Source organism: Balaenoptera borealis, assembly GCF_965194805.1.
Source record: "Balaenoptera borealis genome assembly, chromosome: 19".
NCBI lineage: Eukaryota > Metazoa > Chordata > Mammalia > Artiodactyla > Balaenopteridae > Balaenoptera > Balaenoptera borealis.
In genome coordinates this window covers 53912085-53939936 of record NC_138878.1, presented here as the reverse complement: position 1 = coordinate 53939936, position 27852 = coordinate 53912085, and the positions used below count along the sequence as shown (strand labels likewise).

General features: G+C 41.1%; 1 protein-coding gene across 5 annotated transcripts in view; it reads left to right on the top strand.

Annotated features, from left to right (window-relative positions):
* Positions 1–26775, top strand: part of ZNF793 (zinc finger protein 793) — a 35804-nt gene extending 9029 nt beyond the window's left edge. For 2 of the 5 annotated variants that reach the window (XM_082367410.1, XM_082367411.1), the window contains 5 exons: positions 7866–7987; positions 12691–12735; positions 19183–19312; positions 19833–19928; positions 23142–26775. In XM_082367410.1, coding sequence (XP_082223536.1) covers positions 12721–12735; positions 19183–19312; positions 19833–19928; positions 23142–24124 — 1224 coding nt within the window. In that variant the 5' untranslated portion in view covers positions 7866–7987; positions 12691–12720 and the 3' untranslated portion in view covers positions 24125–26775. The remainder of the gene's footprint in view (positions 1–7865; positions 7988–12690; positions 12736–19182; positions 19313–19832; positions 19929–23141) is intronic. The other 3 variants (XM_082367412.1, XM_082367414.1, XM_082367413.1) reach the window with 3 other exon arrangements.
* The last annotated feature ends 1077 nt before the right edge of the window (positions 26776–27852 follow it).

Below are 27852 nucleotides of genomic sequence, written 5' to 3'. Positions count from 1 at the left end.
TAAGGGTTGTCTTTTCGTCTTGTTTTTAGTTTCCTTTGCTTTGCAAAAGCTTTGAAGTTTCATTAGGTCCCATTTGTTTATTTTTGTTTTTATTTCCATTACTCTAGGAGGTGGATCAAAAAAGATCTTGCTGTGATTTATGTCAAAGTGTGTTCTTCCTATGTTTTCCTCTAAGAGTTTTATAGTGTCTGGTCTTACATTTAGGTCTCTACTCCATTTTGAGTTTATTTTTGTGTATGGTGTTAGGAAGTGTTCTAATTTCATTCTTTTACATGTAACTGTCCAGTTTTCCCAGCACCACTTATTGAAGAGGCTGTCTTTTCTCCATTGTATATCCTTGCCTCCTTCGTCATAGATTAGTTGACCATAGGTGCGTGAGTTTATCTCTGGGCTTTCTATCCTGTTCCTTGATCTATATTTCTGTTTTTGTGCCAGTACTATATTGTCTTGATTACTGTAGCTTTGTAATATAGTCTGAAGCCAGGGAGTCTGATTCCTGCAGCTCCGTTTTTTTCCCTCAAGACTGCTTTGGCTAATCAGGGTCTTTTTTGTCTCCATACAAATTTTAAGATTTTTTGTTCTAGTTCTGCAAAAAATGCCACTGGTAATTTGATAGGGATTGCATTGAATCTGTAGAATGCCTTGGGTAGTATAGTCATTTTCACAATATTCATTCTTCCAATCCAAGAACATGGTATATCTCTCCATCTGTTTGTGTTAACTTTGATTTCTTTCATCAGTGTCTTATAGTTTTCTGAATACAGGTCTTTTACCTCCTTAGGTAGGTTTATTTCTAGGTATTTTATTCTTTTTGTTGCAATGGTGAATGGGATTGTTTCCTTAATTTCTCTTTCCAATCTTTCGTTATTAGTGTATAGGAATGCAAGAGGTTTCTGTGCATTAATTTTGTATCCTGCAACTTTACCAAATTCATTGCTTAGCTCTAGTTGTTTTCTGGTGGCATCTTTAGGATTCTCTATTTATAGTATCATGTCATCTGCAAACAGTGACAGTTTTACTTCTTCTTTTCCAATTTGTATTCCTTTTATTTCTTTTTCTTCTCTGATTGCTGTGGCTAATACTTCCAAAACTATGTTGAATAATAGTGGCAAGAGTGGACATCCTTGTCTTGTTCCTGATCTTAGAGGAAATGCTTTCAGTTTTTCACCATTGAGAATGATGTTTGCTGTGGGTTTGTCGTCTATGGCCTTTATTATGTTGAGGTAGGTTCCCTCTATCCCCACTTTCTGGAGAGTTTTTATCATAAATGGGTGTTGAATTTTGTCAAAAGCTTTTTCTGCATCTATTGAGATGATCATATGGTTTTTATTCTTCAATTTGTTAATATGGTGTATCACATTGATTGATTTGCATATATTGAAGAATTCTTGCATTCCTGGCATAAATCCCACTGGATCATGGTGTATGATCCTTTTAATGTGTTGTTGGATTCTGTTTGCTAGTTTTTTGTTCAGGATTTTTGCATCTATATTCATCAGTGATATTGGTGTGTCATTTTCTTTTTTTTGTAGTATCTTTGTCTGGTTTTGGTATCAGGGTGATGGTGGCCTCATAGAATGAGTTTGGGAGTGTTCCTTCCTCTGCAATTTTTTGGAAGAGTTTTGGAAGGATGGGTGTTAGCTCTTCTCTAAATGTTTGATAGAATTCACCTGTGAAGCCTGGACTTTTGGTCCTGGACTTTTGTTTGTTGGAAGATTATTAATCACAGTTTCAATTTCAGTGCTTTTGATTGGTCTGTTTATATTTTCCATTTCTTCCTGATTCAGTCTTGGAAGGTTATACCTTTCTAAGAATTTGTCCATTTCTTCCAGCTTGTCCATTTTATTGGCATAGAGTTGCTTGTAGTAGTCTCTTAGGATGCTTTGTATTTCTGCAGTGTCTGTTGTAACTTCTCCTTTTTCATTTCTAATTTTATTGATTTCAGTCCTCTCCCTCTTTTTCTTGATGAGTCTGGCTAAAGGTTTATCAATTTTGTTTATCTTCTCAAAGAACCAGCTTTTAGTTTTATTGATCTTTGCCATTGTTTCCTTCATTTCTTTTTCATTTATTTCTGATCTGATATTTATGATTTCTTTCCTTCTGCTAACTTTGGGTTTTTTTGTTCATCTTTCTCTAATTGCTTTAAGTGTAAGGTTAGATTGTTTATTTGAGATTTTTCTTGTTTCTTGAGGTAGCCTTGTATAGCTATAAACTTCCCTCTTAGAACTGCTTTTGCTGCATCCCATAGGTTTTGGGTCGTCGTGTTTTTCATTGTCATTTTTTTCTAGGTATTTTTTGATTTCCTCTTTGATTTCTTCAGTAATCTCTTAGTTATTTAGTAACGTATTATTTAGCCTCCATGTGTTTGTGTTTTTTTATATTTTTTTCCCTGTAATTGATTTCTAATCTCATAGCGTTGTGGTCAGAAAAGATGCTTGATATGATTTCAATTTTCTTAAATTTATTGAGGCTTGATTTGTGACCCAAGATGTGATCTATCCTGGAGAATGTTCCATATGCACTTGAGAAGAAAGTGTAATCTGCTGATTTTGGATGGAATGTCCTATAAATATCAATTAAATCTATCTGGTCTATTGTGTCATTTAAAGCTTGTGTTTCCTTATTCATGTTCTGTCTGGATGATCTGTCCATTGGTGTAAGTGAGGTGTTAAAGTCCCCCGCTATTATCGTGTTACTGTCAATATCCTCTTTTATAGCTGTTAGCAGTTGCCTTATGTTTTGAGGTGCTCCTATGTTGGGTGCATATATATTTATAATTGTTATATCTTCTTCTTGGATTGACCCCTTGATCATTATGTAGTGTCCTTCCTTGTCTCTTGTAACATTCTTTATTTTAAAGTCTATTTTATCTGATATGAGTATTGCTACTCTAGCTTTCTTTTGATTTCCATTTGCATGGAATATCTTTTTCCATCCCCTCACTTTCAGTCAATATGTGTCCCTAGGTCTGAAGTGGGTCTCTTGTAGACAGCATAAGTATGGGTCTTGTTTTTGTATCCATTCAGCCAGTCTATATCTTTTGGTTGGAGCATTTAATCCATTTACATTTAAGGTAATTATCAATATGTATGTTCCTATTACCATTTTCTTAATTGTTTTGGGTTTGTTATTGTAGATCTCTTCCTTCTCTTGTGTTTCCTGCCTACAGAAGTTCCTTTAGCATTTGCTGTAAACCTGGTTTGGTGGTGCTGAATTCTCTTAACTTTTGCTTGTCTGTAAATGTTTTAATTTCTCCTTCAAATCTGAATGAGATCCTTGCCGGGTAGAGTAATCTTGGCTGTAGGTTCTTCCCTTTCATCACTTTAAATATATCGTGCCACTCCCTTCTGGCTTGTAGAGATTCTGCTGAGAAATCAGCTGTTAACCTTATGGGAGTTCCATTGTATGTTATTTGTTGTTTTTCCCTTGTTGATTTCAATAATTTTTCTTTGTCTTAAAGTTTTGTCAACTTGATTACTATGTGTCTCGGAGTGTTTCTCCTTGGGTTTATCCTGCCTGGGACTCTGCACTTCCTGGACTTGGGTGGCTATTTCCTTTCCCATGTTAGGGAAGTTTTCGACTATAGTCTCTGCAAATATTTTCTCAGGTCCTTTCTCTCTCTCTTCTCCTTCTGGGACTCCTATAATGCGAATGTTGTTGCATTTAATGTTGTCCCAGAGGTCTCTTAGGCTGTCTTCATTTCTTTTCATTCTTTTTTCTTTATTCTGTTCCACTGCAGTGAATTCCACCATTCTGTCTTCCAGGTCACTTATCCGTTCTTCTGCCTCAGTTATTCTGCTATTCCTTCTAGTGTACTTTTCATTTCAGTTATTGTATTGTTCATCTCTGTTTGTTTGTTCTTTAAGTCTTCTAGGTCTTTGTTAAACACTTCTTGCATCTTCTCCATCTTTGCCTCCATTCTTTTTCCAAGGTCCTGGATCATCTTCACTATCATTATTCTGAACTCTTTTTCTGGAAGGTTGCCTATCTCCACTTCATTTACGTTTTTTGGGGGGTTTTATCGTGTTCCTTCATCTGGTACATAGTCCTCTGCCTTTTCATTCTGTCTATCTTTCTGTGAATGTGGTTTTCCTTCCACAGGCTTCAGAATTGTAGTTCTTCTTGCTTCTGCTGTCTGCCCTCTGGTGGATGAGGCTATCTAAGAGGCTTGTGCAAGCTTCCTGATGGGAGGGACTGTTGGTGGGTAGAGCTGCATGTTGCTCTGGTGGGCAGAGCTCAGTAAAACTTTAATCCGCTTGTCTGCTGATGGGTGGGGCTGGGTTCCCTCCCTGTTGGTTGTTTGGCCTGAGGCCACCCAGCACTGGAGCCTACCTGGCTTTTTGGTGGGGCTAATGACATACTCTGGGAGGGCTCACACCAACGAGTACTTCCCAGAACTTCTGCTGCCAGTGTCCTTGTCCCCACAGTGAGCCACAGCCACCCCCTGCCTCTGCAGGAGAGCCTCCAACACTAGCAGGTAGGTCTGGTTCAGTCTCCTATGGGGTCACTGCTCCTTCCCCTGGGTCCTGATGTGCATACTACTTTGTGTGTGCCCTCCACGAATGGAGTCTCTGTTTCTCCCAGTCCTGTCAAAGTCCTGCAGTCAAATCCCGCTAGCCTTCAAAGTCTAATTCTCTAGGAATTCCTCCTCCCATTGCCGTACCCCCAGGTTGGGAAGCCTGACGCAGGGCTCAGAACCTTCACTCCGGTGGGTGGACTTCTGTGGTATAAGTGTTCTCCAGTTTGTGAGTCACCCACCCAGCAGTTATGGGATTTGATTTTATTGTGATTACGCCCCTCCTACCATCTCATTGCTGCTTCTCCTTTGTCTTTGGATGTGGGGTATCTTTTTTCGTGAGTTCCAGTGTCTTCCTGTTGATGACTGTTCAGCAGTTAGTTGTGATTCTGGTGCTCTCACAAGAGGGAGTGAGCGCACGTCCTTCTACTCTGCCATCTTGAACCAATCTTCAAGGAAAGTTCAATGTTATTTAAAGAACTTATTAATGAATTTCACCATGTTAGTAAGTCAGAGAAGAAATACCCTACAGTCATCTCATAGATGATAAAAAATAAAAAAGCTTTTAATAAAGTTCAACATCTCTTCTGGATTTTCTAAAAAATAGTAAGACTATTTGAATACTTTCTTTTTTTTTGGTTCTCTGACCAGGGATCAAACCCATGCCCTCTGCAGTGGAAGTGCAGAGTCCTAACCACTGGACTGCCAGGGAATTCCCCAGTTGAATACTTTCTTAACATGATTAAGATCTTCTTTATCTCAAATTGAAAGTCAGTATCAGATTTCTTGGCAGAACACTAAGCATTCCCATTCAAGTTCGCAGCCTCTCCCAATTGTGTTTTCTTCTTTTTCTAGAGTGCTAGTGTTACCAAACCAAACTTGGGTCTGCTCGCCCACTGCACACCAAAGTCAATCTACTGACACTGGGTTGTGGTGAAGGAAAGTACAGCATTTACTGCAGGCACCAAGCAAGGAGAACAAGCAGCTCGTGCTCAACAGACCCAAACTCCCTGATGGCTTTTAGGAAATGTTTTTTAAATGCAGCATTTGGGGTTAGGGCTGCAGTTCATGGGCTTTCTTCTGATTGGTTGGTGGTGAGGTAAGAGGGTGATGTTTCGGGAGTCTTAATCATCAACCTTCTGTTCCAGCCAGTCTGGGGTCTAGGGGCTTGTGGTCAGCACTTAGTCACCATCCTGCACCTGGGTGAGGGGGGTCTTAGTTTCTGCTGAACAACTCAGAAGTATGCATCCAATTGGTATGTATATCCCTTGGGGAGTAACTAGGATTGCTTAACTGCTTTTCCTTTGTTTCTGCATTCTATCACTTCTCTAATTAGTTCCTGCTTGAGTCTGTCTTTGGAACTCAGGGAAGGCCTTGGAGACTAAAGCCTTTTTCTACAAATAGAAACAGGTAACGCAGAGGGCCTTTTGTACCAGGGAGGGCCCCGCAGGGTCCTGCTCAGTTTCAACCCCAACTTTTCTTTGATACTCCTCAATCTTGAGGGGAACAGGGGCGGGACAAGAAGGGAATAAAATTTTGGATAGAGAGGTTAATCGTAAACTCAGCAGGGGAACTTAGTTTTAGGGGGACTTGGTTTCACTAGTGGGTGCAGTTCATCAGGGAATGAGATAAGAGGTATAAAATACTGGAAGAAGAGAAGAGAAAACTAAGTTTTCGTGGATGATATAATTATATACACCGCCCCCCCCCCCCCTCAAGCTGAAAAGGATTAACTCTAAAACCATTACAGACATTAAGAAAGCTCAGTAAAGTGTCTGGTTTAAAATGAATATAGGAAAATAGATTGATAACTTTTCCATTTCAGTCAGTAATTCAGTGGGTGAAAATATGCCATTTAGAATAGCAACCAAAAACACAATTAACTACCTAGTGATAAATATAAAGAGAGTTAGAGTACCTTTATGCTGCAAAGTATAAAACTGTTTTGAGATGTAAGGGAAGTTTTGAATAAATGGAGAAGTCTTGATCTTGGATTGGAAGGCTCATTTTTCAAAATTGTCATCATTTTCTTATATGGACAAATTCAATGTAGTGTCAAGCAAACTCTAAGAAATGTTGGTTGTGTTTTTTTTAACTATTACAGAATAATTCTACATTTCGTACCAAAAATGAAACATTCGAGAATAGCCGGGATATTTCTGAAAAATAAGTAATGAGAGGCACCCTGCCAGGCAAAGTTTTCAAACATGTTATACAGCTTTGGGAGATAAAGACTGTGACCCAAGAGGAAGAGTAAGTTGAGGGAAGAGATACTGAGTTCACTTTTGTGAGTGGCGAGGAGAGATCCATGATCTATCTGGTTTTAAATTTGTGCCTGAGAGCATCCAGGTGTTGGTATCTATATAGTAACATATGGCTTTTGAGTTCAAATGTTAGGGTCTGGTGATAAGGATGTGCAAGTCACAGTCGTGTAGGGAAGGAGGAGATGGCATCCCTTCAGGTGACTGCCATGCTGCTGTTGGGGACTGACTGCATGGTGGTACCACTTACCAAGATTGGCTCTTTACCAAGAAATATAATGATTGGCTTCATCTTCCACCACACTATCTGGTGGAATTATCCAGATTTTCTCCCCACCCACCCACCCCCAAATAATCTGCTTTTTAATGAAAACAGAAAAATTTACCTTGTTGCTGAAGGAAATTGAAAAAGAAAATCTCCATAGTTTCACCATATGCACCCAATTACTGTTTCCTATCCTTTTTATTTTAGTCTGTGTGACATTGTGATTTATAATAAGAAATATGTATTTGGTCTCTTCAGTGTCATTTCTGGTACAGAACTCCTAAAACCCTTGGGATTTCCTAAGTGATAAGAGGGATAAAGGTGTCTTTTGTTATTTGGAACTCAGCCCCTTTCAATCACTTCTGGGTTTTGTTTTGTTTTTTTTCCTCAGTTCCCTGACCAGGGATTGAATCCGGGCCCTCAGCTGTGAAAGCCCGGAATCCTAACCACTAGGCCACCAGGGAACTCCCATGGGTTTTGTTAAAGGAGGTAACTTTTGGAAAGCCCCTAAGGATGGGCTTTTTTAAATTATCATTTATCATTCCTGTTTTCACAGATGAGGAAAATGAGGCCCAGTGAAGTGAATTGTCTGGACTAAATCGCTTCAGTCAGTTAAAGGAATCACTGGCTTCAGACTTCTGTCTGAGTAACTCTCAGGCTCAAAGTCTTTCCAGAAGTTCCCCCTGCCCCAAACCCGGAGCACAGCCATCATTCAGATATGTCTACTGCCCAGTCTTCTGCAGGCTTCTTCCTCTTAGGCCTCAGAGAGTATTTGGGGAGGGACCATTTGATGACTCTCACCATGGGGTCTGCTTATCTTCAGGTTTCCTGAGTGCCCTGTACACCTTTGGGTCCCACCACCTCGCTGGACAGCAGGGCTCTCCTTGGGGCCCACAGGACCTTGGACACGTCTACAGAAGGCCCTGTCAGCAACTGCAGCTGAGGGTGAGTTACTGTTTTTTTTTTAATATTTATTTATTTATTTATTTATTATTTGCCACGCCACAAGACATGCAGGAACTTAGTTCCCCGACCAGGGATCGAACCCTTGCCCCTTGCATTGGAAGTGTGGAGTCTTAACCACTGGAACCCCAGGGAAGTCCCAGAGGATGAGTTGAGAAATAGAGCTGTGAGAGCCTAGGAGACCAGGTAAAAGACCCTCTGGTCCAGGAGAGGGGAATTTGGGACAAAAATCCCCTTCTGAAGGAGTCACCTAGGGTCCAGACCTCTTGCCAGAGCAAAGATTCCTACATAACAGGAAATAGCATCATCCCTGAGCCAGAAGTTTAGCAAGACTCAAACTGTTGTCTCTCCTTCCAGGGACCCTCCATGGCTACATGGTGGGAGAAGGGTTGGCCCTAAGATTCAGAGAGACAGACAGAAGTGAAGAGGGAGGCAGGGAAGGCCATGTTCTCTCATGTGATAGGCATGTTCTCTCAGGGGAAGGTGACATTGGTCCAACCCAGTGCATTCTGCCATCTTGTAGTGTGGCATGTGGCCAACCCACTCCCTTATTTTTTCTGGCCCTGTCTGGACTCTTAGCTGCATAGCCACGGAGACCAGGCTGAGGCTGAGTAGCCAAGTCCAGGAAGGTGAGGGAGGGAGTGTACTCTCTTAGAGTCCAGGAAGGTGAGGGAGGGAGTGTAGTGGCCCAAAGCTGGATTAACTGCCCCAGGCCTTTCCTGCCAGCTCAATTCCTAATGGACAGTTCAGTTCTCTCAGAGAACCCCGTCCCCTTTTCGAACCCTCATGTGACTTCCCTCATAATGAAAAAAGGCAGTGGGAAAATGAATGAAATATGTAAACAATGAAATGCATATGTGTTACAGTTACAGATTAGAGTAAGAAACATCTGCCACCCAAATCGAGCCACTAATAATATTTTATTGTATTTCATAACAAAAGTTTTTCTACATATATATTTCTTAAATAATGGGATTGTGGGTTTTTTTGTTTTTTAAAACTTGAGATGTAACTTACATAGAAAATAGCATGTAGCTTTATGAAATTTTCCATATATGCACCCTCATGTACCCACAGCCCAGATCATGATAGAGAATATTTCCAGCTCCTCAAAGGCTTCCCCACTTCTCCCAAGCAGTGCCTGCCCAAAGCCATCACTTAGGTCAGGGCTGCCTGTTTCTGAACTTCATATAAATGAAATTGAAACAAGTAGATCATACCTTGTTTTTTAACTGCTTTTTTGACTTACAGGTATAACTTGATTAATATATTATTTAAGCAAAGAAGTATCTGTATTTAACATTCAAGAAAATCACTTTTTATTTCTTCTGTAGAAGAGACAGGAATCTAAGTAGTTCATCTTAATACCATTGAGGCAAATTTGTTATATCTTGTGAACAGGATGTTCCTTAACAAAAGACATAAGGGAGCTTTCTGGGTGATGGAAATGTTCCATATCCTGATTGTGTGGTGATTACATGGGTGAATAATTTGTCAAAACTTATCGAACTGTACAGTTAGAATGGGTTCATTTATTATGTGTAAATTATACCTCAGTAAAGAAAAAACATTTTTTTAAGACACAGTAAGCTCATTGCTCAGTCTCTTCCGCTGCTGATTCGATAGTTAAATGCCACTTTCACACTAACCATGCTTTATGACTTATGCTTTATGACCTGTACAGTATTTCAGTGCATTTAATGGATATTTATTGTCTACTAAGAGAAAAGTAAAACATTAACTCACTTAGCACTGTAGTGTTAGGAATTTTTCCATATATGTACCCTCACGTACCCACCACCCAGATCATGATAGAGAATATTTCCTGCACTTCAGAATTATTCTCTTTTTCAAAAGATGATATGTCAGTAGGTTCATGAGAAAGAACTTCTGTAAAACAAAGCAAGGAAAATGTATTCATTTGGAAACAATTTTTTCCCTTAAAACTAGTGTCTTCTGCCAATCACTAAACTAATTGGAAGCTGTTCACTTTCCTTAAAAGGAGAAACTCATAATTTTATTCACATTCTTTCAGAGGTTCAGAAGGGCTTCTAGAATTTCCTCCTCTCAGAGAATCTTTATTTTTTCTTAGTAACAACTTGAACAGTTCTTCATCTACACTATTGGAATATATAAGTAAAGCAAACAACAATTTTTACCACCATTATTAAGATGTTGTATAAAATTCTTCCTAGCTTTTGAATAATTTAGTAGGTCTGGACCTTGGGTGACCTTGAGGCCTCAGTCTTCATCCTGAGGTAGTCTGACCCAATGAACCCTCTGTATTGTTAACATTTGGCATGCCTAGGCTATTTTACCAAGAAAGTTTACCTCCACTTGTCCAATTAGGACAAGTATTATCTCAGTTCGAGGATGATAATATTATAGGGATTTCACCTTCAGTGCTAAGCTCACCATGTGGGCAAGCTTAATATTTAGGGACACTGAAGTCCTGTTATACTTATGTGACATTTGGAATAAGTCATTTTTAAATTCTCAGGCTTACTTGACACATAAAAGTATAAAATTAAATAAAGTCTGTTCTTCCAGCCGTGGCCATTTCTTCTCAGTCTCCTCTGGTTAATTTTCTTTGATCTCAGAATTGACCAACTGTAAGAAAAGGGCAGTCACTGATTAGTGTTGGAGGGATTATTCATGATTATGTAAAGAAACCTCAGGACAGTAATTTGCTAGACCTGTTTTTACAGGAGAGAAATCAGGATAGTCAAATGATGTGAATGTCACTATACTCAGGAAAAGCTCTTCTCTGTCTTGTAGGAGAATTATAGTCTCTTCTTTTTGCAAAGGAGAGATATTAGTTGCTCTGTTTTAAAGGTTGTCCTCCTAGACTGTTTCTCAGTGGGCAAAGCCTGGATCTGGGGGGAGTCAGCTGTGGGGTTGACAAAGTTGGAGTTGTCAGCCATCAGGGCCACAACTCAAGAATGCCAATCAGGAGACAAACTCTTGTAGCCCCACAGTGGTGGGATGGTTTTCCTGCCCTCAAAGGCGTGAATCAGTTCTGGTGGATGTTAAGACTTATTTTGTCTGAGCCTTGCCTTTTGCTTTTTGCCTTTCTTTTCCTTTTCTCTTTTACTGAGGTATAAAATACATAGAGCAAAATGTACAAATCATAAATATACAACTTGATGAATTTTTAAAATACATATACACACTCATGTAACCACCACTTAGATCAACACTTCCATCACCTTAGAGCTGGGGTTGGCAAACTCTAGCCCACTAGCCAAATATGGCCTGCCAACTGCGTTTGTAATTAGTTTTATTGGAATACAGCCACACTCATTCGTTTACATATTATTGTCTACAGCTGCTTTCGTGCTACAACAGCAGAATTGAGTAGTTGTGGAAAACTCCATATGACCCCCAAAGCCTAAAATATTTACTGTCTGGTCCTTTAAATGAAAAGTTTGCTGACCTACCTTAGAAGGCTCCTTTCTGCCCCATCTCAGTGATTCATTCCCTTCCCCCATTCTGACTCTGTCTCCATATTATTCCTTTTACCCATTCTGGAACTTTCTAGAAATTGAATTATACAGTATATTCTCTCCTAAGTTTGACTTCTTTCATTTGGCATAATGTCTGTGAGATTTATCCATGTTGTTGCATGGATGTCAGCAGTTCATTCTTTTTTATTATTGAATAGTATTTCATTGTATGGATGCATCACAATTTATCTAGTTCTCCTGGGCAGTTTCTAGTTTTGACTCACTATGATCAAAGCTGCTATGAACATTCTTACATTAATACAAGTCTTAGTTGAACAATATGCATGTATTTCTCTAGTATATATCCAGGAATGGAACTACGTTCAGCTTTAGTAGATATGGCCAAATGGTTTTCCAAAATGGTTGAACCAAATTACAGTCCCCTCAGTCATGTGTGAGAGCTCTTGTTGCTTCTGGATGTGGATTTTCAATCCCAGGCTGTAAATTATTGGCAAAGTATAGTCAGACCTATTTGTAAGGTTTCTCACTATTGTAAGTGAAAAACTTAAAACATTCTTAATCAATGTTTGGTACAAATTTAGTTCCATATTTCGTAATATGGTAGATGTTTGCTCTCATCTGTTAAAAATTATTTTTTAGGGAATTCCCTGGGGTCCAGTGGTTAGGACTCAGCGCTTTCACGGCAGTGGCCCAGGTTCAATCCCTGGTCAGAGAACTAAGGTCCGGCAAGCTGTGCAATGTGGCCGAAAAAAAATTATTTTTTAATGACAATACTTAATAAACTGCTGGGTGAATAACAAGGTTTAGCCTTTCAGTAATTATTTGTACCATACTTTAAGTAACCATTAGTTGTATTAATGTTACACAGCTATTTTACTTTGCTTTGAGTTTTTTTGATAATATTTTTATTACAGATATAGAAGCCCCTTTTCCAGAATATACTTGGGGACAGTTATTTAAGTTTTAAGGATTTTGTTTTTTAATAACTTTCAGTTCTTACTTGGTAGCAACTTTTGTTTCCTGATAAGTCTCTTCTGTGCATCCACATTCTGAATTGAATGGCAACACTTTTTTCTTCTACCCCAGTGATCTAAAGCATGGGTTTTTGTCCAAGATTTACAGGGAATTTGCAAGTTCTAAAACAAGCCCGGTCCCTCACAGCTCTGTTCTCTTTCCCCATCCTCCTCCCCACCCCTCCCCCCATCTCTATCTTCACAGGCCGCAGATCTTTTTCCAAGAAAACAGAAAATGATCGAGTACCAGGTAAGTGTGACATTAACGCGCCTACTTTTGGGACTTCCTTGGCGGCCCAGTGGTTAAGACTCTGTGCTTCCAATGCAGGGGGTGCGGGTTCGATCCCTGGTTGGGGAACTAAGATCCCACATGCCGCACGGCGTGGCCAAAAAACAAACAAAATGAGCCTACTTTCCCTTCTTGGGGAAACTGTTCTAGAAAAAAATATATGCATTTCAACCACATATGCTTTGTCATAGGCTGGGTTCTCAGGAAAACAAACTTGGGGGTGGAAATTTGCACACAGAAGGTTTACTAGGGAGGCTCTTGGAACACCTGTAAATCAGTGAAGGAAGCAAGGTGGGCAGAGGGAGTTGTTGAACAGAGGCATCAGCTGATCTTATAAGATGCTCTGGAGCTGGGATGGTCCTCAATGTTGTCCTGAATGGAGGCAAGGAGGCCTTTGTATTCTGAAATCAACCAGTCATTGGTTGTAGGCTGCCCCAGGGAGGGGACATAACCTTGGGTGGGGTCGCTCCCTTCGGCCAAGGGAAATTCTCTAAAGGTTTCAGGCCGGCAACAGCCAGCCATCTCCTAGCAGCTGGGAGAAGTACCTTGGTACTGCAGGGAGATTTGGGTGGAATACCACAGCCTCTCTATACACATAGACACAATGGCCAGATACTTATTATACATACTACTCTACCCTTTTTTCCCAATTAAAATATCCTAGAGATTGTACCATATTAGTACTAAGAACCATGCTTTTTTTTTTTTTTTTTAATAACATACATAATGCTCAATCATATGCATGGAATACTTAACCCATCCCCCATATTATGGACATTTCGGTAATTTCCAAATTTGATATTTTAAGCAATGATGCAAGGAACATTCTTTGTTGGAATACAGATGTACAAGGAGAGAGTCCAGTGAGAGTCAACTGTGGACTTCCTGGTAGCCCAGCAAAAAGGCAAACACAGCCCATGACTTGCATTGGCCATAAGGGAGAAGCATATTGTTATTTCCAAGAGAAAACTAGCTTTTCAGGGCACTTTTTTAAGAAGTGTCTTAGACATTGATGTTCCTGTGGGTTTGAACCTTCTCTGGGGCCTCTGGGGGTGGTTTCATCCACTCTTAGGTTGATGCTGGTGCGTCTGCAAGTGACTCCCACATCCATACCTAAGTTGAGGCCTCCTCTGAGAGCTTCAGACCCCTTTGCCCAACATCTGCACCTGGCTGCCCCAGAGCACTTCAGATTTAATGTGTACAAAGTTGAACTCTTGATTTCTGTCTCCTCTTCCCTGTTTCTCATCTCAGGAGATGGTACCATCCCACGAGGCAAGCCAAGACCCTGAGATTTACCCTTGACTTCTCCCCGCCTTCCACCTCTCACACTCAGTCACCAAGTATTGCTGATTTTACAGCCTCAGTGTTTCTTCCATCTCTCTCTTCTTCATCCCTGTGTTCGGTGGAAATGACATGGCCTTTTAGGTGCAGGATTACGTCTTTTCTGCTTTGCTCTGTTCTATTCCCTCCTATTCTGTTTCATCCTGTCCTGTCCCACTCCACCCCATCCCATTCCAGTTAGCTCTTTTTGGGAAATACTGCCCAGAACCTGTCACTGAGCCAGGTCCTGTGCTCTGTGATGAAGCCTGACTGCTGCTCACCCACTACCACAGTATGTTGTTCTGGCATCAGAGAGGGAGTCTAGTTGGTACCTCCTTTGTGTGGGTCTTAGGGTCTCACATGCCAGCTTCCATGGCCTCCACCCTGGTTTTGGTCCTGCCTTCAGATGCATCTGCCTGGGCCACTACTCAAGTGCTACTGTTGCAGGAAAAAGAGTGGGGTGCGAGAGGGTGGTCACATCCCAGGTCTCAGGTGAGTCCCTGGGACGGCCGCCAAGTGTGGGTTCTTGGCTTCGTGCAGGAAAGAATTCAAGAGCAAGCCACAGTAAAGTGAAAGAAGGTTTATTCAGGGAGATACACACTCCACAGACAGAGTGCGGGCCATCTCAGAAGGCGAGAAGGGCCAGGGTATGTACGGGGGTTGTCAGTTTTTACAGGGGTGGGTAATCTCATAGGCTAGTAAGTGGGAGGATTATTCCAACTATTTTAGGGAAGGGGCAGAGATTACCAGGAATTGGGCCACCACCCACTTTTTGGCCTTGTATGGTCCACCTTGGAACTGTTATGGCACCTATGGGTGTGTCATTTAGCTTGCTGATGTATTACAATAAGCGTATACTGAGGTATACTGAGGCTCAAGGTCTAGTGGAAGTCAGTCGTCCACCATCTTGGACCTAGTTGGTTCTAACCAGTTTATGTCGTGTCCTCAATGGCTGTCATTCTTTTAAAGGTTGTGCCCTGCCCCCTTCCTGTCTCACCACCATAGGACCCAGCATTCTTCAAGGAGACCTACAGCCTCCTGAGAGTGGAGAGTGGCTGCTCTCAGCCCTTTCACCTCTGTGGGGCCCTATCAATGCTTCTTCCCTCTGGCCCCTCCCAGAGGTAGTGGGCCAGTGCCACTGGCACTGTGTGGTGCACTAGGGCTCTCCACCCCACTGACACCGAGGCACAGGTCCTGGGTGCATCCCCCCACCTTTTTTTCTGTCCTTTAGAATTGTTTTCCCTTTCTTAACAGATTTTTAAATATTGATTTACAATCTTTTTCTACTTAAAATAGGTACTTTTATATTGTGCTGTCATATGCCAGGCACAGTTTATAAAGGCTTTACACATGTTAACTCATTTAAACCTCATAATATAATAACTAAGAGACACACACTATTATTATATCCATTTAACAGATGAGAAAACTGAGGCACAGAGAGGTTAAAGAGCTTTCCCAGGGTCGCTTATTTAGTGGCTGAGCCTGTATTTGAACTCGAGCAGTCCTGCCCCAAAGTTCATGCTTTTAACTGATCTGCTCCATTGCCTCTCACATCTGTCAGTGACTGTAGAGCAGTGGACAGCAGTCCACAAAACCACCCTCACTTCTGACAGCAACTGTAAGTTTGGAGGTTCCCAAGACCACCCTCGGGTTTGATAATTCGCTAGGAAGACTCACAGAATGTTATATTCAGTTAGGGTTCATTACAGCAGACGTATACAGATTCAAATCAGCCGAGAAAAGAGACACTTGGGGCAGAGTCCAGGAGAGTTCCACACACAGGACTTCCATGTGTCCTCTCCCAGTGAGTGTGGACAGTGCGAAATTCTCTCAGCTACCATGTGTGACACTACAGAGTATTACCAACCAGGGAAGCTCACCTAAGCCTTGGTGCCCAGAGTTTTCTTTGGGGGTTGGTCAAGTAGACATGACTGACTGCTGACTTCAGTTTCCAGCCCCTCTGGAGGTTGAGCTGATTGATGTCTGTGAGCCAAAGCTTCCCCCAGAAATCATGTTGTTAGACTATCTGGTGTGGCCCAAGGCCCCCAGGTAAACAGAGACACTCTTACCTAGGAGGATGTTACAGGGGTTTAGCGATTAACTTCTAGGAACTGAGGGCAAAGGTCAGACCTCTCCTTGGGCAAGGTTAAATTCTCTACTATACAGTCACTTGAAGATAATATCTTAGGTACTAAAGAAAAAACTGTTTCCTCTACTCACAGGAGTAGAAGAAGTTTTTTCCCCACACAAAACAATTCTCCAATTCTATGCAGACCCTACAAGTTAGGGGGTCAGTCTTACAAGACTGCCCCCCACTTCAGATGCCTATTGGATATCCCAGGTGGTTACCTGAACTTCTGAGTAGCCAGCTATAAGTTGGGGGTTCCCATGACCCCCCTCCTCAGTTTTGATAATTTGCTATAACTCACAGAACTCAGGGAAACACTTTACTTACTATTACAGGTTTATTATAAAGGATATTATAGAGGATACAAATGAACAACCAGATAAAGAGGTATGTAGGGCAAGGTACAGAGGGGTCCGGAACACAGGAGCTTCTGTCCCCATGGAGTTTGGGGTGCACACCCCCTGGCTGAGTTCACGAACCTGGAAGCTCTCCCGGGTTTTTATGGAGATTCCATTATTTAGGCATAATTGATTAAATTATTGGCCTTTGGTGATTAGCTCAATCTCAAATCCCTCTCCCCTCCCCAGAGATTGGGGGGTGTATGGCTATAGGTTCCAACCATCTAATACCTGGTTGGTTCCTCTGGCAACCAGCCCCCATCCTCAAAGAGTTACATCATTAATATAAACTCTGAGATGATTGACACGGGCTTGTTACTACTAATAAAAGACACTCCTATTATTACTTCTGTCGCTCTGGAAGTTACAAAGGTTTAAGAAGCTCTGTGCCAGGAATCAGGCAAGAAGATCAAATATATATATATTTCTTTTTTTTTTAATTTATTTATTATTTTTGGCTGAGTTGGGTCTTCGTTGCTGCGCACGGGCCTTTCTCTAGTTGCGGCAAGCGAGGGCTACTCTTCGTTGCAGTGCGCGGACTACTCTTCGTTGCGGTGCGCGGACTTCTCATTGCGGTGGCTTCTCTTGTGGAGCACGGGCTCTAGAGTGCGGGGGCTTCAGTAGATGCGGCACGTAGGCTCAGTAGTTGTGGCTCATGGGCTCTAGAGCATAGGTGCAGTAGTTGTGGCACACGGGCTTAGTTGCTCCGCGGCATGTGGAATCTTCCCGGACCAGGGCTCAAACCTGTGTCCCCTGCATTGGCAGGCAGATTCTTAACTACTGCGTCATCAGGGAAGCCCTATATTTCTTAATATATCACAATATCACAGATGCCTTCTTAGGTTAGTACCTGTGGGTCTTTCAGCAGGTATCTGGTTCCGGGGCACTGGGCTCTTTGGAGAATTTGTTCTCTGTGCCCTAAACCAGAGGACTGACTGCCCGGACAGTGTAATCTGAGGCTTGCCAGGCTGTGGAGCCTCCTTTCCAAACTTCCTCCTCTGGGTCTCCAGCTGGACTCTTCTGCCATTGGCCTCTTGTGTTTTAGTGTCCCTTGGGCCTCTGGCCTGAGTACTCTGCTCATCCTGTCTCCTTGCTGAGAGAGACCACACTGTGTGACAACTTTAGCTACCACTTCTGTGCTGATGGTTCACACAGCTTTAGCTCCGTTCCTGTTCTTGCTCCTGACATGACTCATGTCCATCCTGCTGCCTGCCGAGTGTCTCCCCCTTTGTGTCCCCCAACACACCACGTCCTCTTTGCTTTTGCAGTTTTTCTCAGCTGCAATTGAGATTGGTGACCAGTGTCACCCAGCTGCATTTGAGATACCACAAAGGTAAGGGTGTTACCCTTACACCTTCTTCACACCCCACGACCAGTTAAGGTACAGGTTCTGCTCTTCTTTACATTGGTCCTTCTCTGTCTCACTGTTTCCATCCTACTTGTGAGCATCATCTTCCACCTAGGTTAGTACAGAGTCTTTCCTTTCTTCTCCCTCCAGGTCACCCACCACATTTCTCTTTCCATCCATTCACTTTCAGACTATCTGTGAGTTCTGTATCTCTTGTAGGCAGTATTACTTTTTTCTCCAGTCTAACAATCTCTGACTTTTTGGAGTGTTTAATCATGTATTAAATAACCTTATAATTTAATATAGTTTAATATAATTATTGGTAGGATTGGATCTATATCTTTTTAGCATTTAGTTTTCTATTTGTCCCATCTGCTTTTGCTTTGTTTCTTTTCTCTTGTGTGTGTGTTTTTGTGCGGATTAACTGAACATTTTTTAGAATTTTATTTACTTCAATACACCTCTTTGCACTGAGTTTAGTGATTACTCTAGGAAACAATGTACATCCTTAACTTTTCACAGTCTGCTTAGAGTTACCATTGTACAGCTTGACACAGAATGCAAGAAACTCACCACATACCTTCTAGAATGTGCTTTCTACATACCCCACTCCCTTGATAGATTTCTCATTGTCTTAAAGTCCATCATTTCATCACTCACAGGCCTCTGTACTCTCTCCTGTAACTGAGTGACTTGCCATCCTTAAAATCACTGTTTGGCCCCCGTGCCTTTGTTCATGCTGCTCCCTCTGCAAGGAAGGCAGTATTTCCACCTCTGCAGAGAAGATTCAGCTGCACATATCCCTTAGCTCTGAAGCCTAACTAGACCCTGATAATTTTAGTGGACCATTCACTTCTCTGCATGCCATAGCCCAGATGTCCTGCTATCACAGCTCTTACCCTTTCACCCTGAGGGCCTTACATATTGCTCTCCCTGCCAGGCTGTGAGCTCCTTGAGGTCAGGTGCCACCCATGACTGTGTCCCCAGCAACCAGGACTGGGTCAGACACAGTCTTCAGTCAATATGTGTTGACCCAAATATAAATGACAGTGGCTTCCAATCCCATCATATATAGTCCAAAGCCAGGAATATAAAAAGCATCCTAGATAAATGATCATAATAAGCTCTGACCTATGAACATTATAAAAAATCAGAACCATCCACCTCTGCCTACACTTTCCCCACATGACTCAATGTCATTTCATCTTCAGCAGAGACCTGTGTCATTCAAGGATGTGGTAGTGGGCTTCACTCAAGAGGAGTGGCACAGGCTGAATCCTGCTCAGAGGGCCCTATACCGGGATGTGATGCTGGAGACCTACAGCAACCTCGTCTCAGTGGGTAAGAACAGCTCTGCCACACAATTTAGATTATGCTTGAATGACCACCTTTCCTTTTTCAGTTGCTAAAAGTAACTGAAGTACCTAGAACCTCTGAAGTACCAAATACTTTCTATGTGCCAGATACTGTTTTAGCCACTTTTAAAATATTAACTCATGTAATCCTCATAAGAGCCTTATGAGGTAGGTACTGTTAGTACCACTATTTTACACATTTGGGAACTGAGGCAGAGAAGGTGAAGTAACTTGCCCAGTGTCACCCATGCAGTACATAGCAGAGCCAGAGCGGGATTTGAACCCCAGCAGTATGGCTGCACAGTATGTATTCCTAACCTTTATACTGTGTGCTTCAGTGAGCTTGGCTTGAGTTTCAGTGGTCCTGGATTACTAGTTCCTTTTGAGTTCTGGACAAAGTGTGTGTACAGTCTCCTCCCAAGTACAGTGTCTGTTGTGTAGCCTTTAATGCTGCCTGAGAAGAACAAGGAGCTCAGTCCAAGGCCTGGATCATTTCCCTGGAACAGGTTATGAAGGCACCAAACCATATGTGATCCTCAGGCTGGAGCAGGAAGAAGCACCATGGATTTGTGAGGCGTCATGCTCAGGCTGCCACTGTTGGGGTAAGTATGATAAATCCAGCAAAAGATGTACTAAGGGAGGCTGGCACCTTTGGGATTTTGTTCAGTGTCCAGCTTTTAAAAGCCTTAGAGCTTTGAAAGCCGCTGGACACATTTCTCTGAGAGCTTCAGCCTTCTTGGTGACCCTTCAGCCTCCATGCATCCCACCTCCCTGTGTGCTTGCTCCATCTCCTTTTCTCCAGAATCCTTGGTCTCTCTCTTGAGGTTATCAGTACACTTTCTCTTTCACATTCAGGCATTCTTACAAATAAGCTTCTGTGATTCTCTTGTTCTTGCTGATTCCTTCCTATTCTCTATTCTAACAGTTTTTGGGTAAAATGCCCCAGACCTGCCTGCCATACTCAGAGTCTCACTTCCTATCCTTTCTTTAATCCCTTATGTTATCCCTGAGTCCCTTAATTTCCTAAGTCACAGAGGAGGAAGCAGTGAATTCCAGGAAGTGAACAGGGACAGTTGGGTAGTGAAGGAGATGCCTGAGTTTGGCCTGTCTTAACCACTTCTATTTAATTTTCAGAATAACTGCCCCTCTCCCATCAGCTCTATAAAATATCTCAACAATAATCCCTGGTATCCTGAGTGTTGGTAACCTACTCTTTAGAATGCCTCTGGACTTCTGCTTCTCCAATAGAGTCATGAGTTTAGCAAGAAGAGTCAGTGCCATCTGTTTCTGGATCTCTTTATGCCATTTGTACTTGGTGTTATAATCCCATAATTGAATTAAATATTATATAAACCCCAAAAACATTCAAGTCATTTCATGCTTCTCCCCAAAATAATGTCTTTGAGATTACAACCATCCAGCTTTCACTGGTTGTAGTAGTAGCAGCAATAACATTAGCATTTCTGGCCAACACTCAGTGTGTGCTCACTTTGTGCCAGGTCTGTTCTCAGTCCTTTACATATATCAACTCATTCAACCCTTACAATACCTGTGAGGTGTTTATTACCAGCCTTTATTCCCCCATTTACAAATGAGCAAACAATCACAGAAAGGTTAAGAAACTTGTCTAAGAACATATAACAAAGTAAGGGACCAAATGGGGATTTGAACCCAGGTGGTCAGGCTCTAGAACCAGCATTCTTTTTTTGTAATTTTTTGGCCATGCCGCACGGTATGTGGGATCTTAGTTCCCTGACCAGGGATCGAACCCGCTCCCCCTGCAGTGGAAGTGCAGAGTCTTAACCACTGGACTGCCAGGGAAGTCCCTAGAACCAGTATTCTTAACCATCACACTCTGGTGCCCTCTGAGGTGTATATTGCTTCATGAAACTGCTCGTCAACCTTCCTGAAACCATTGTAACCTGGCTATCAACTGCTTTTCTTTTCCCTCTTTCAAGAATTTTATATAATAATTGCCAAAAAAAAGTATCTAGTCAGCCCTCCTTTCTAAGTTCTCTGTATCCTCTATTTCCCTGCCTGCAGCCCAGCCTTTTCCTTCCAAGGGACTACTGCATTTTCTGTTTTCCAAACTTGATTCTGTTCTCAATGATGTAACTCCCTAAAGAAGTCGTCCGTTCTGAGACCATATGATGCTCACAACCGTCCTCTTTGCCATTTTGCCACCTTTTGTCCGCCTTGTACCACCTAGGCTCCCCTATCCCCCATTTTACCAGTCTGGATCATCTCCACAGTTATGTCCACTTATCCCTGTTTTTTGTCGAGCAAGAACTGAAGTCATCCTCTTTTCTACTTGCTACCTCCCCTCCACCCAACACGCACACAAGTGCACGCATATATATACCTCACCTTACTTCTCATTCCAGAGTTTTGCTACCATGAGCTCATTTTGAATCTTCTGTCTCTGTCACCCTAATTGTTCTATGCATATGTGCTAGTTTTGTTGGTTTTCCTTTGAGAAATGACGTTAAATCTTCCTGTCTACTTTTCATTTTCCACTGACATCTCCTAAAGTTGGACCCAAATTACCTCATGCCTGAATGTCTTTAAGTTAGGGTTTCTTAATCATTTTTGTGCCATGGAACTCTTAACCATTCTGGTGAAGGCTAATAGACCCCTTTTTTACATATTAAAAAAAAATAAAACCCATAAGATTACATGAGAAACAAATTACTAAAATACAGTAATTACTGAAATAAAGTTAGAAAATGCAGTATCAAAATATTAATGATGTTAATGATATTAGTGATAGTAGTAGATATACTTCCTTATTTATACATTAAATTATGAGATCTCCCATCAGGTCAAATGAATTGTCATGATCTCAAAGTAGAGATGATTGTAAACATATTTTGAGAAATCTGTGACAACTATAGTGTGACATGAAAATACCTTATTCACAAACTAGGACAGTTACAGGAGCTAATACTACTGTGTTTTGTTGTTCACATCCATAATCAAAGGAAATGCTCAATTGTAGTTAGAACAGATTTCTATATACCAAGTTAAGAGCTCCTGCTTTAAATTCTAGTTAGCTTCGTTGATTCCTTCTTTTATCTAGTTCATCTTAGAGCCCTTGCCATTTATATTATTACTAACTAGCTCAACATAAGCTCTCTGACTGCTATAACAGTGCTTGTCAAACTCTTAATATGATAACGAAGCATCTGGGCAACTTGTTAAAATACAGATTCTGATTCTGTAGGTTTGGGGGTGGGGCCCAAGATTCTGCATATCTGCCTACATATCAGTTCCCAGATGAGGCTGATGCTGACCATTGAGAACCATGCATTGGGTAACAAGGTGCTTTATGACATTTAAACCCATTTCCTCTGTAACAGGGATCGGCAAACTTTGGCCTGTAGGTCAGCCACCTAATTTTGTGCATAAAGTTTTATTGGAACACAGCTGCACCCTCCTTACATTTACATACTGGCTGTGTTCTCACCATACAATGGGAGAGTTAAGTAATTGTGACCGAGACCATATGGCCCACAAAGCCTAAACTAGTCACTGGTCCTTTAAGAACATGTTTGCCAACCACTGCTATATAATATCTTCTCATCTTCAAAATTATTTCTCTCTATCATCTATGACATGTTCCATTACATTTGTGCCGGTTTCTGAATCTTCTATACTCGTATAATACTTTTCCCTGTATTGGTGCCTTTAGTTACGATTCATGCTCTCTATTCATATACTGTGCACCCTTTAAATTTTTAGGGCATTTCTCAAATAGTTTTATTCCAGGTCATAATAACAGATTCATAAGGAAAGATTTGCTGTACCTTCTCCAGAAAACATTTGGCAAGGTAACGTCCAGAAGAAGAGACAGCAAGACATGCTTTTGAGGCAAGGTACATTCATCAGCAAGAAAACGTTGCCCAAGGAAAGAAGCCATGAATGTAATAAGTTTGGGAAAATATCACATCTGAGCACTGATCTTTTTCCTTCAATTCAAAACCCTAATAACTGGGACTCTTGTGGAAAGAGTGTGAACCATAATTTAGACTTGAATGGTTTTAAGAGAAACTATTCAAAAAAGCAAGATGAGTGCTATGGATGTGGGAAATTATTACAACATACAAAGCATGATAGAAGACCTAATGGAGAAAAATTCTGGGAATGCAGTCACTGTGAGAAAGCTTTCAGCCATAACCCAGCACTTACGTATAAACCAGCAGTAACCAATTCTCTTGTGTACAAACGGAAGAGGGTTCCACCTACAGAGAAACCCCATGTCTGTACTGAGTGTGGGAAAGCCTTCTGCTACAAGTCTGAATTCATTAGGCATCAAAGAAGTCACACTGGGGAGAAGCCATATGGATGCACTGACTGTGGAAAAGCCTTTTCACATAAGTCAACCCTCATTAAACACCAGAGAATACACACTGGGATAAGACCCTTTGAGTGTTTCTTTTGTGGGAAAGCTTTCACCCAGAAGTCACACCGCAGAGAACATCAGAGGACACATACAGGAGAGAGACCCTTTGTGTGCAATGAATGTGGGAAGTCATTTGGTGAGAAGTCATACCTCAATGTACATCGAAAAATACACACAGGAGAAAGACCCTATCGTTGCAGAGAATGTGGAAAATCCTTCAGTCAAAAGTCATGCCTCAATAAACATTGGAGAACTCATACCGGAGAAAAACCCTATGGATGCGACGAATGTGGCAAAGCTTTCTACCAGAAGCCAAACCTCAGCAGACATCAGAAAGTTCATGCTAGGAAGAATGCTTACAGGAATGAAAACCTAAAAATTGTAGGAAAGCCTTGAACAAGATATCCTGTTTCATTATATGTGGAGGAATTCATCCTTAGGAGAAATCTCATTGATCTAATGACCAAGTGTTTTATCATAAGGCAAGTCATGCTCCAATTGTGACAGAAAGTTTTATACTAAAGATTATAGAAAATATTTTATAAAACATAAACCTGTTCATTCTGGCTTATGAAAGTTTAAATGATAACAGAATACAAAATATATGTGAAGAAAATTAGAGGTATATTATGGTATGTCCCACAGTGAGCCACATAATAAGCACTACTTATATTTTAGAATTATAAATGTGAATTTAATAAATTATGAATGTCAAGCACATATGTAGAATGCCATTCACCAAACTTTTTCACTCTAAATATCACCATTGTCTTTTGGTGTCTAACAATACAAAAAACAACAACAACAATCATAATAATAATATGGCCAGCTATTTTTTTTAAAAGTTTTAACATATTAAACCAGCACATTTTCTCCACCTTTTCTAGCACAACTGGCTTTTTAATCAGGAAGAAAGTAAAGTTGAACCAACAGCACAAACCATACGAAAAAAAAAACTGCAGGCAGACTTAAGATTTAAAATTTTAAAATAACAGTAAAATTCTTGAAATAAAATGAAAGGAGACTACATGTACAATCTAGGAATTGGGGGAGATTAACTTTACCAACCCAGGACACTCAAAAGCTGTTAAAAAATAAATATTTGACTACATAAAAAGTGCAATCAGACTTCCCTGGTGGTGCAGTGGTTGGGAGTCCGCCTGCCAGTGCAGGGGACACGGGTTCGAGCACTGGTCTGGGAAGATCCCACATGCTGCAGAGCAGCTAGGCCCGTGTGCCACGACTGCTGAGCCTGCGCTCTAGAGCCCGCGAGCCGCAACTATTGAGCCCACGTGCCTAGAGCTTGTGCTCCACAACGAGGAGAAGCCACCGCAATGAGAAGCCCACGCACCGCAATGAGAAGCCCACGCACCGCAACAGAGAGTAGCCACCGCTCGCTGCAACTAGAGAAAGCCCCCGCACAGCAATGAAGATCTGATGCAGCCAATAAATAAATAAATAAATATATTTTTTTAAAAAAGTGCAATCTTTTGCACGGCAAAAGATGCCATCAACAGTCAATAAACAATGATTTGGGGGAAAATATTTGCAGAGCCAATCAGAGAAAGTGGTCTTCGTATTGACAGGAAAGAAAATAACCCAATAGCAAAACATGGCAAAGAATGGACAGTTGAGAGAAGAGCAAATCCAAGTGGCTGATGGGCTTATCAAAAAAATGGTTAGGGCTTCCCTGGTGGCGCAGTGGTTAGGAATCCGCCTGCCAATGCAGGGGACACGGGTTCGTGCCCCGGTCCGGGAAGATCCCACATGCTGCGGAGCGGCTAGGCCCGTGAGCCACAACTACTGAGCCTGCGCATCTGGAGCCTGTGCTCCGCAACAGGAGAGGCCGCGACAGTGAGAGGCCCGCGCACCGCGATGAAGAGTGGCCCCCGCTCGCCGCAACTGGAGAAAGCCCTCGCACAGAAACGAAGACCCAACGCAGCCAAAAATAAATAAATAAATAAATAAATTTATTTTTTTAAAAAAAAGGTTAGCCTCAGTAGTTGTTGGAGAATGCAGATTTAAGTTATAATGACAGTATGCAATCAAGCTGACGAAAAAGAGCAGGAATGCTTTTTGCTCTCAGGACAAAGGGTGTTCTTAAGACACTGCTGGTAGAAACATGAATTGTTACAGCTCTTTTGAAAAGCAATCTGACATCTATTATAACTTAAAATACTTATGCCACTTTGGGGAATCTTCTCTTAGAAGTAAAACCCCAATACATAAGGGACATGTACATTTATTGTGAATTGTTCCTAGTGGCAAAAAACACTAGAATCAAAATAAATGCCCATCAGCAGGGAAACTTGAAGAGGGAAGGAACTATAGTATATCCATTCCATAGGATGTTTATATAGCCATTAAGGATTAAGGTGGACAAGTTAAAGCTATGCTAGTGGACTTGAATGGAATTCCACAATGTTTTCTTGAGAGAAAAAAGCAAGGGAGAAGTGTGTAAAATGACTCTGTTTTTGTAAATCAGTTACAAAATGCTTCTAGGTGCTTATGAGTGATAAACATGTATCATATATGTTTGTGTAAGATTTTATATGCATGGAGAAAAGTATAGAAGAGTATACATTGGGTTCGGGGAAGGTGGGTGATGCAGGTGGATAATGGGGTAGTCAGAGAAGGAAAATGAAAGCCCCAAAGAAAAATTATGTAAATAACTGAACCAAGTATGATATGTCAAATATGTGATTAAGAAATTTGAGGGGGAAGCTAGAACTCTACTAATTTGTGGAGATATTTGTGGTATATTGTTAAGTGAAAAGAGAAAATTTCAGAATAATGTATATGAATCTATTTTTTTAAATTAAAACACGTATATGTGTGTTTATGCATGTATGTGTTTATATGAACAAAGAGAAAAGTGTGGAGGGATAGATATAAAACAAGGTATTAACATTGGTTACCCTGGTGGGGAATGGAAATGTAAGTAGTTGTTTAATTTATATATCTTTGTATTGTTTTACTTGTTACAAACATATGTTACTTTTGTAATTTGAAAAACAAAATAAAGGGGGGAAGAGTGTTTTGAAATACATGAGGCCTTGCAAATGTTTTTATTTTCTGACAAGATGGCACTCTGGCCTGGTCTATTGCCTCTCCCCTAGCTCAGTCCTTGAGATATCACCAGAGTAAAAGAAAATATGTAGATATAAAGAGCAAAAGGCAATACTTTGAGAACCCCTCAAGTAGAGATTTTTTTGATTTTATTTTGAAATAATTTTTGACTTATAAAAAAGTTGCAAAACAGTTCCCAAATATTCTTCACACAGCTTCCCCTAATGTTAACATCTAATATAACCATAATACAATTATCAAAACCAGGAAATTAACATTGATATAATACTAGTAATTAAACTATAGCCCTTCCTACTGATGTCTTCGTCTAGCCCAAGATCCAGTCCAGATCCCACATTGCATTTACCTGTTATTTCTCTTTAGTCTCCTCCAGACTATGATAGTTCCCCAGTCTTTTCTTGTGTTTCATGACTTAGACACTTTTGAACAATACTGGCCAGTTATTTTGTAGAATATCTCTCAATTTGGGTTTGATTAACTGGGTTATGCATTAATATTACAAAAGTGATGCATCTTCAGTGCATCATATCAGAGGGTACATGATGGTGATAAATCTTATTGGTGATGTCAACCTTGATCATTTGGTCAAGGTGCTCAATGTCAGATTTCCCCACTCTAAATCTGCCATTTCTGCCTTTGTAGTTAATAAATATCTTGGGCAAGATACTTTGCAGAGAATTTTTTTTAAAAAAACATATTGGCCCCAGAGATTCTGTTTGATTAGTTCTGGCAGAGGGTTCAAGCATCCTTAGTAATTCTGATGGTCAGACAAGGGTGGAGCTGTGGTATGGATCACACACCTAATCATTAGCCCTGAAACAAAGCATCCTCCTCACAGAACAGATAGTAATGAGAAAAAATTATGACATTTGTTAACACTGGTCTCTAGCTTTGGTAACCTAAGTGTGTTAGTTACCTAGTGCTACCTAACAAATTATCACAAATTTAGTAGCTTAAGCCAACCCACATTTGTTATCTCACAGTTTCTGTCAGTCCAGACACAGCTTAGCTGGGTCCTCTGGTTCAAGTCTCAC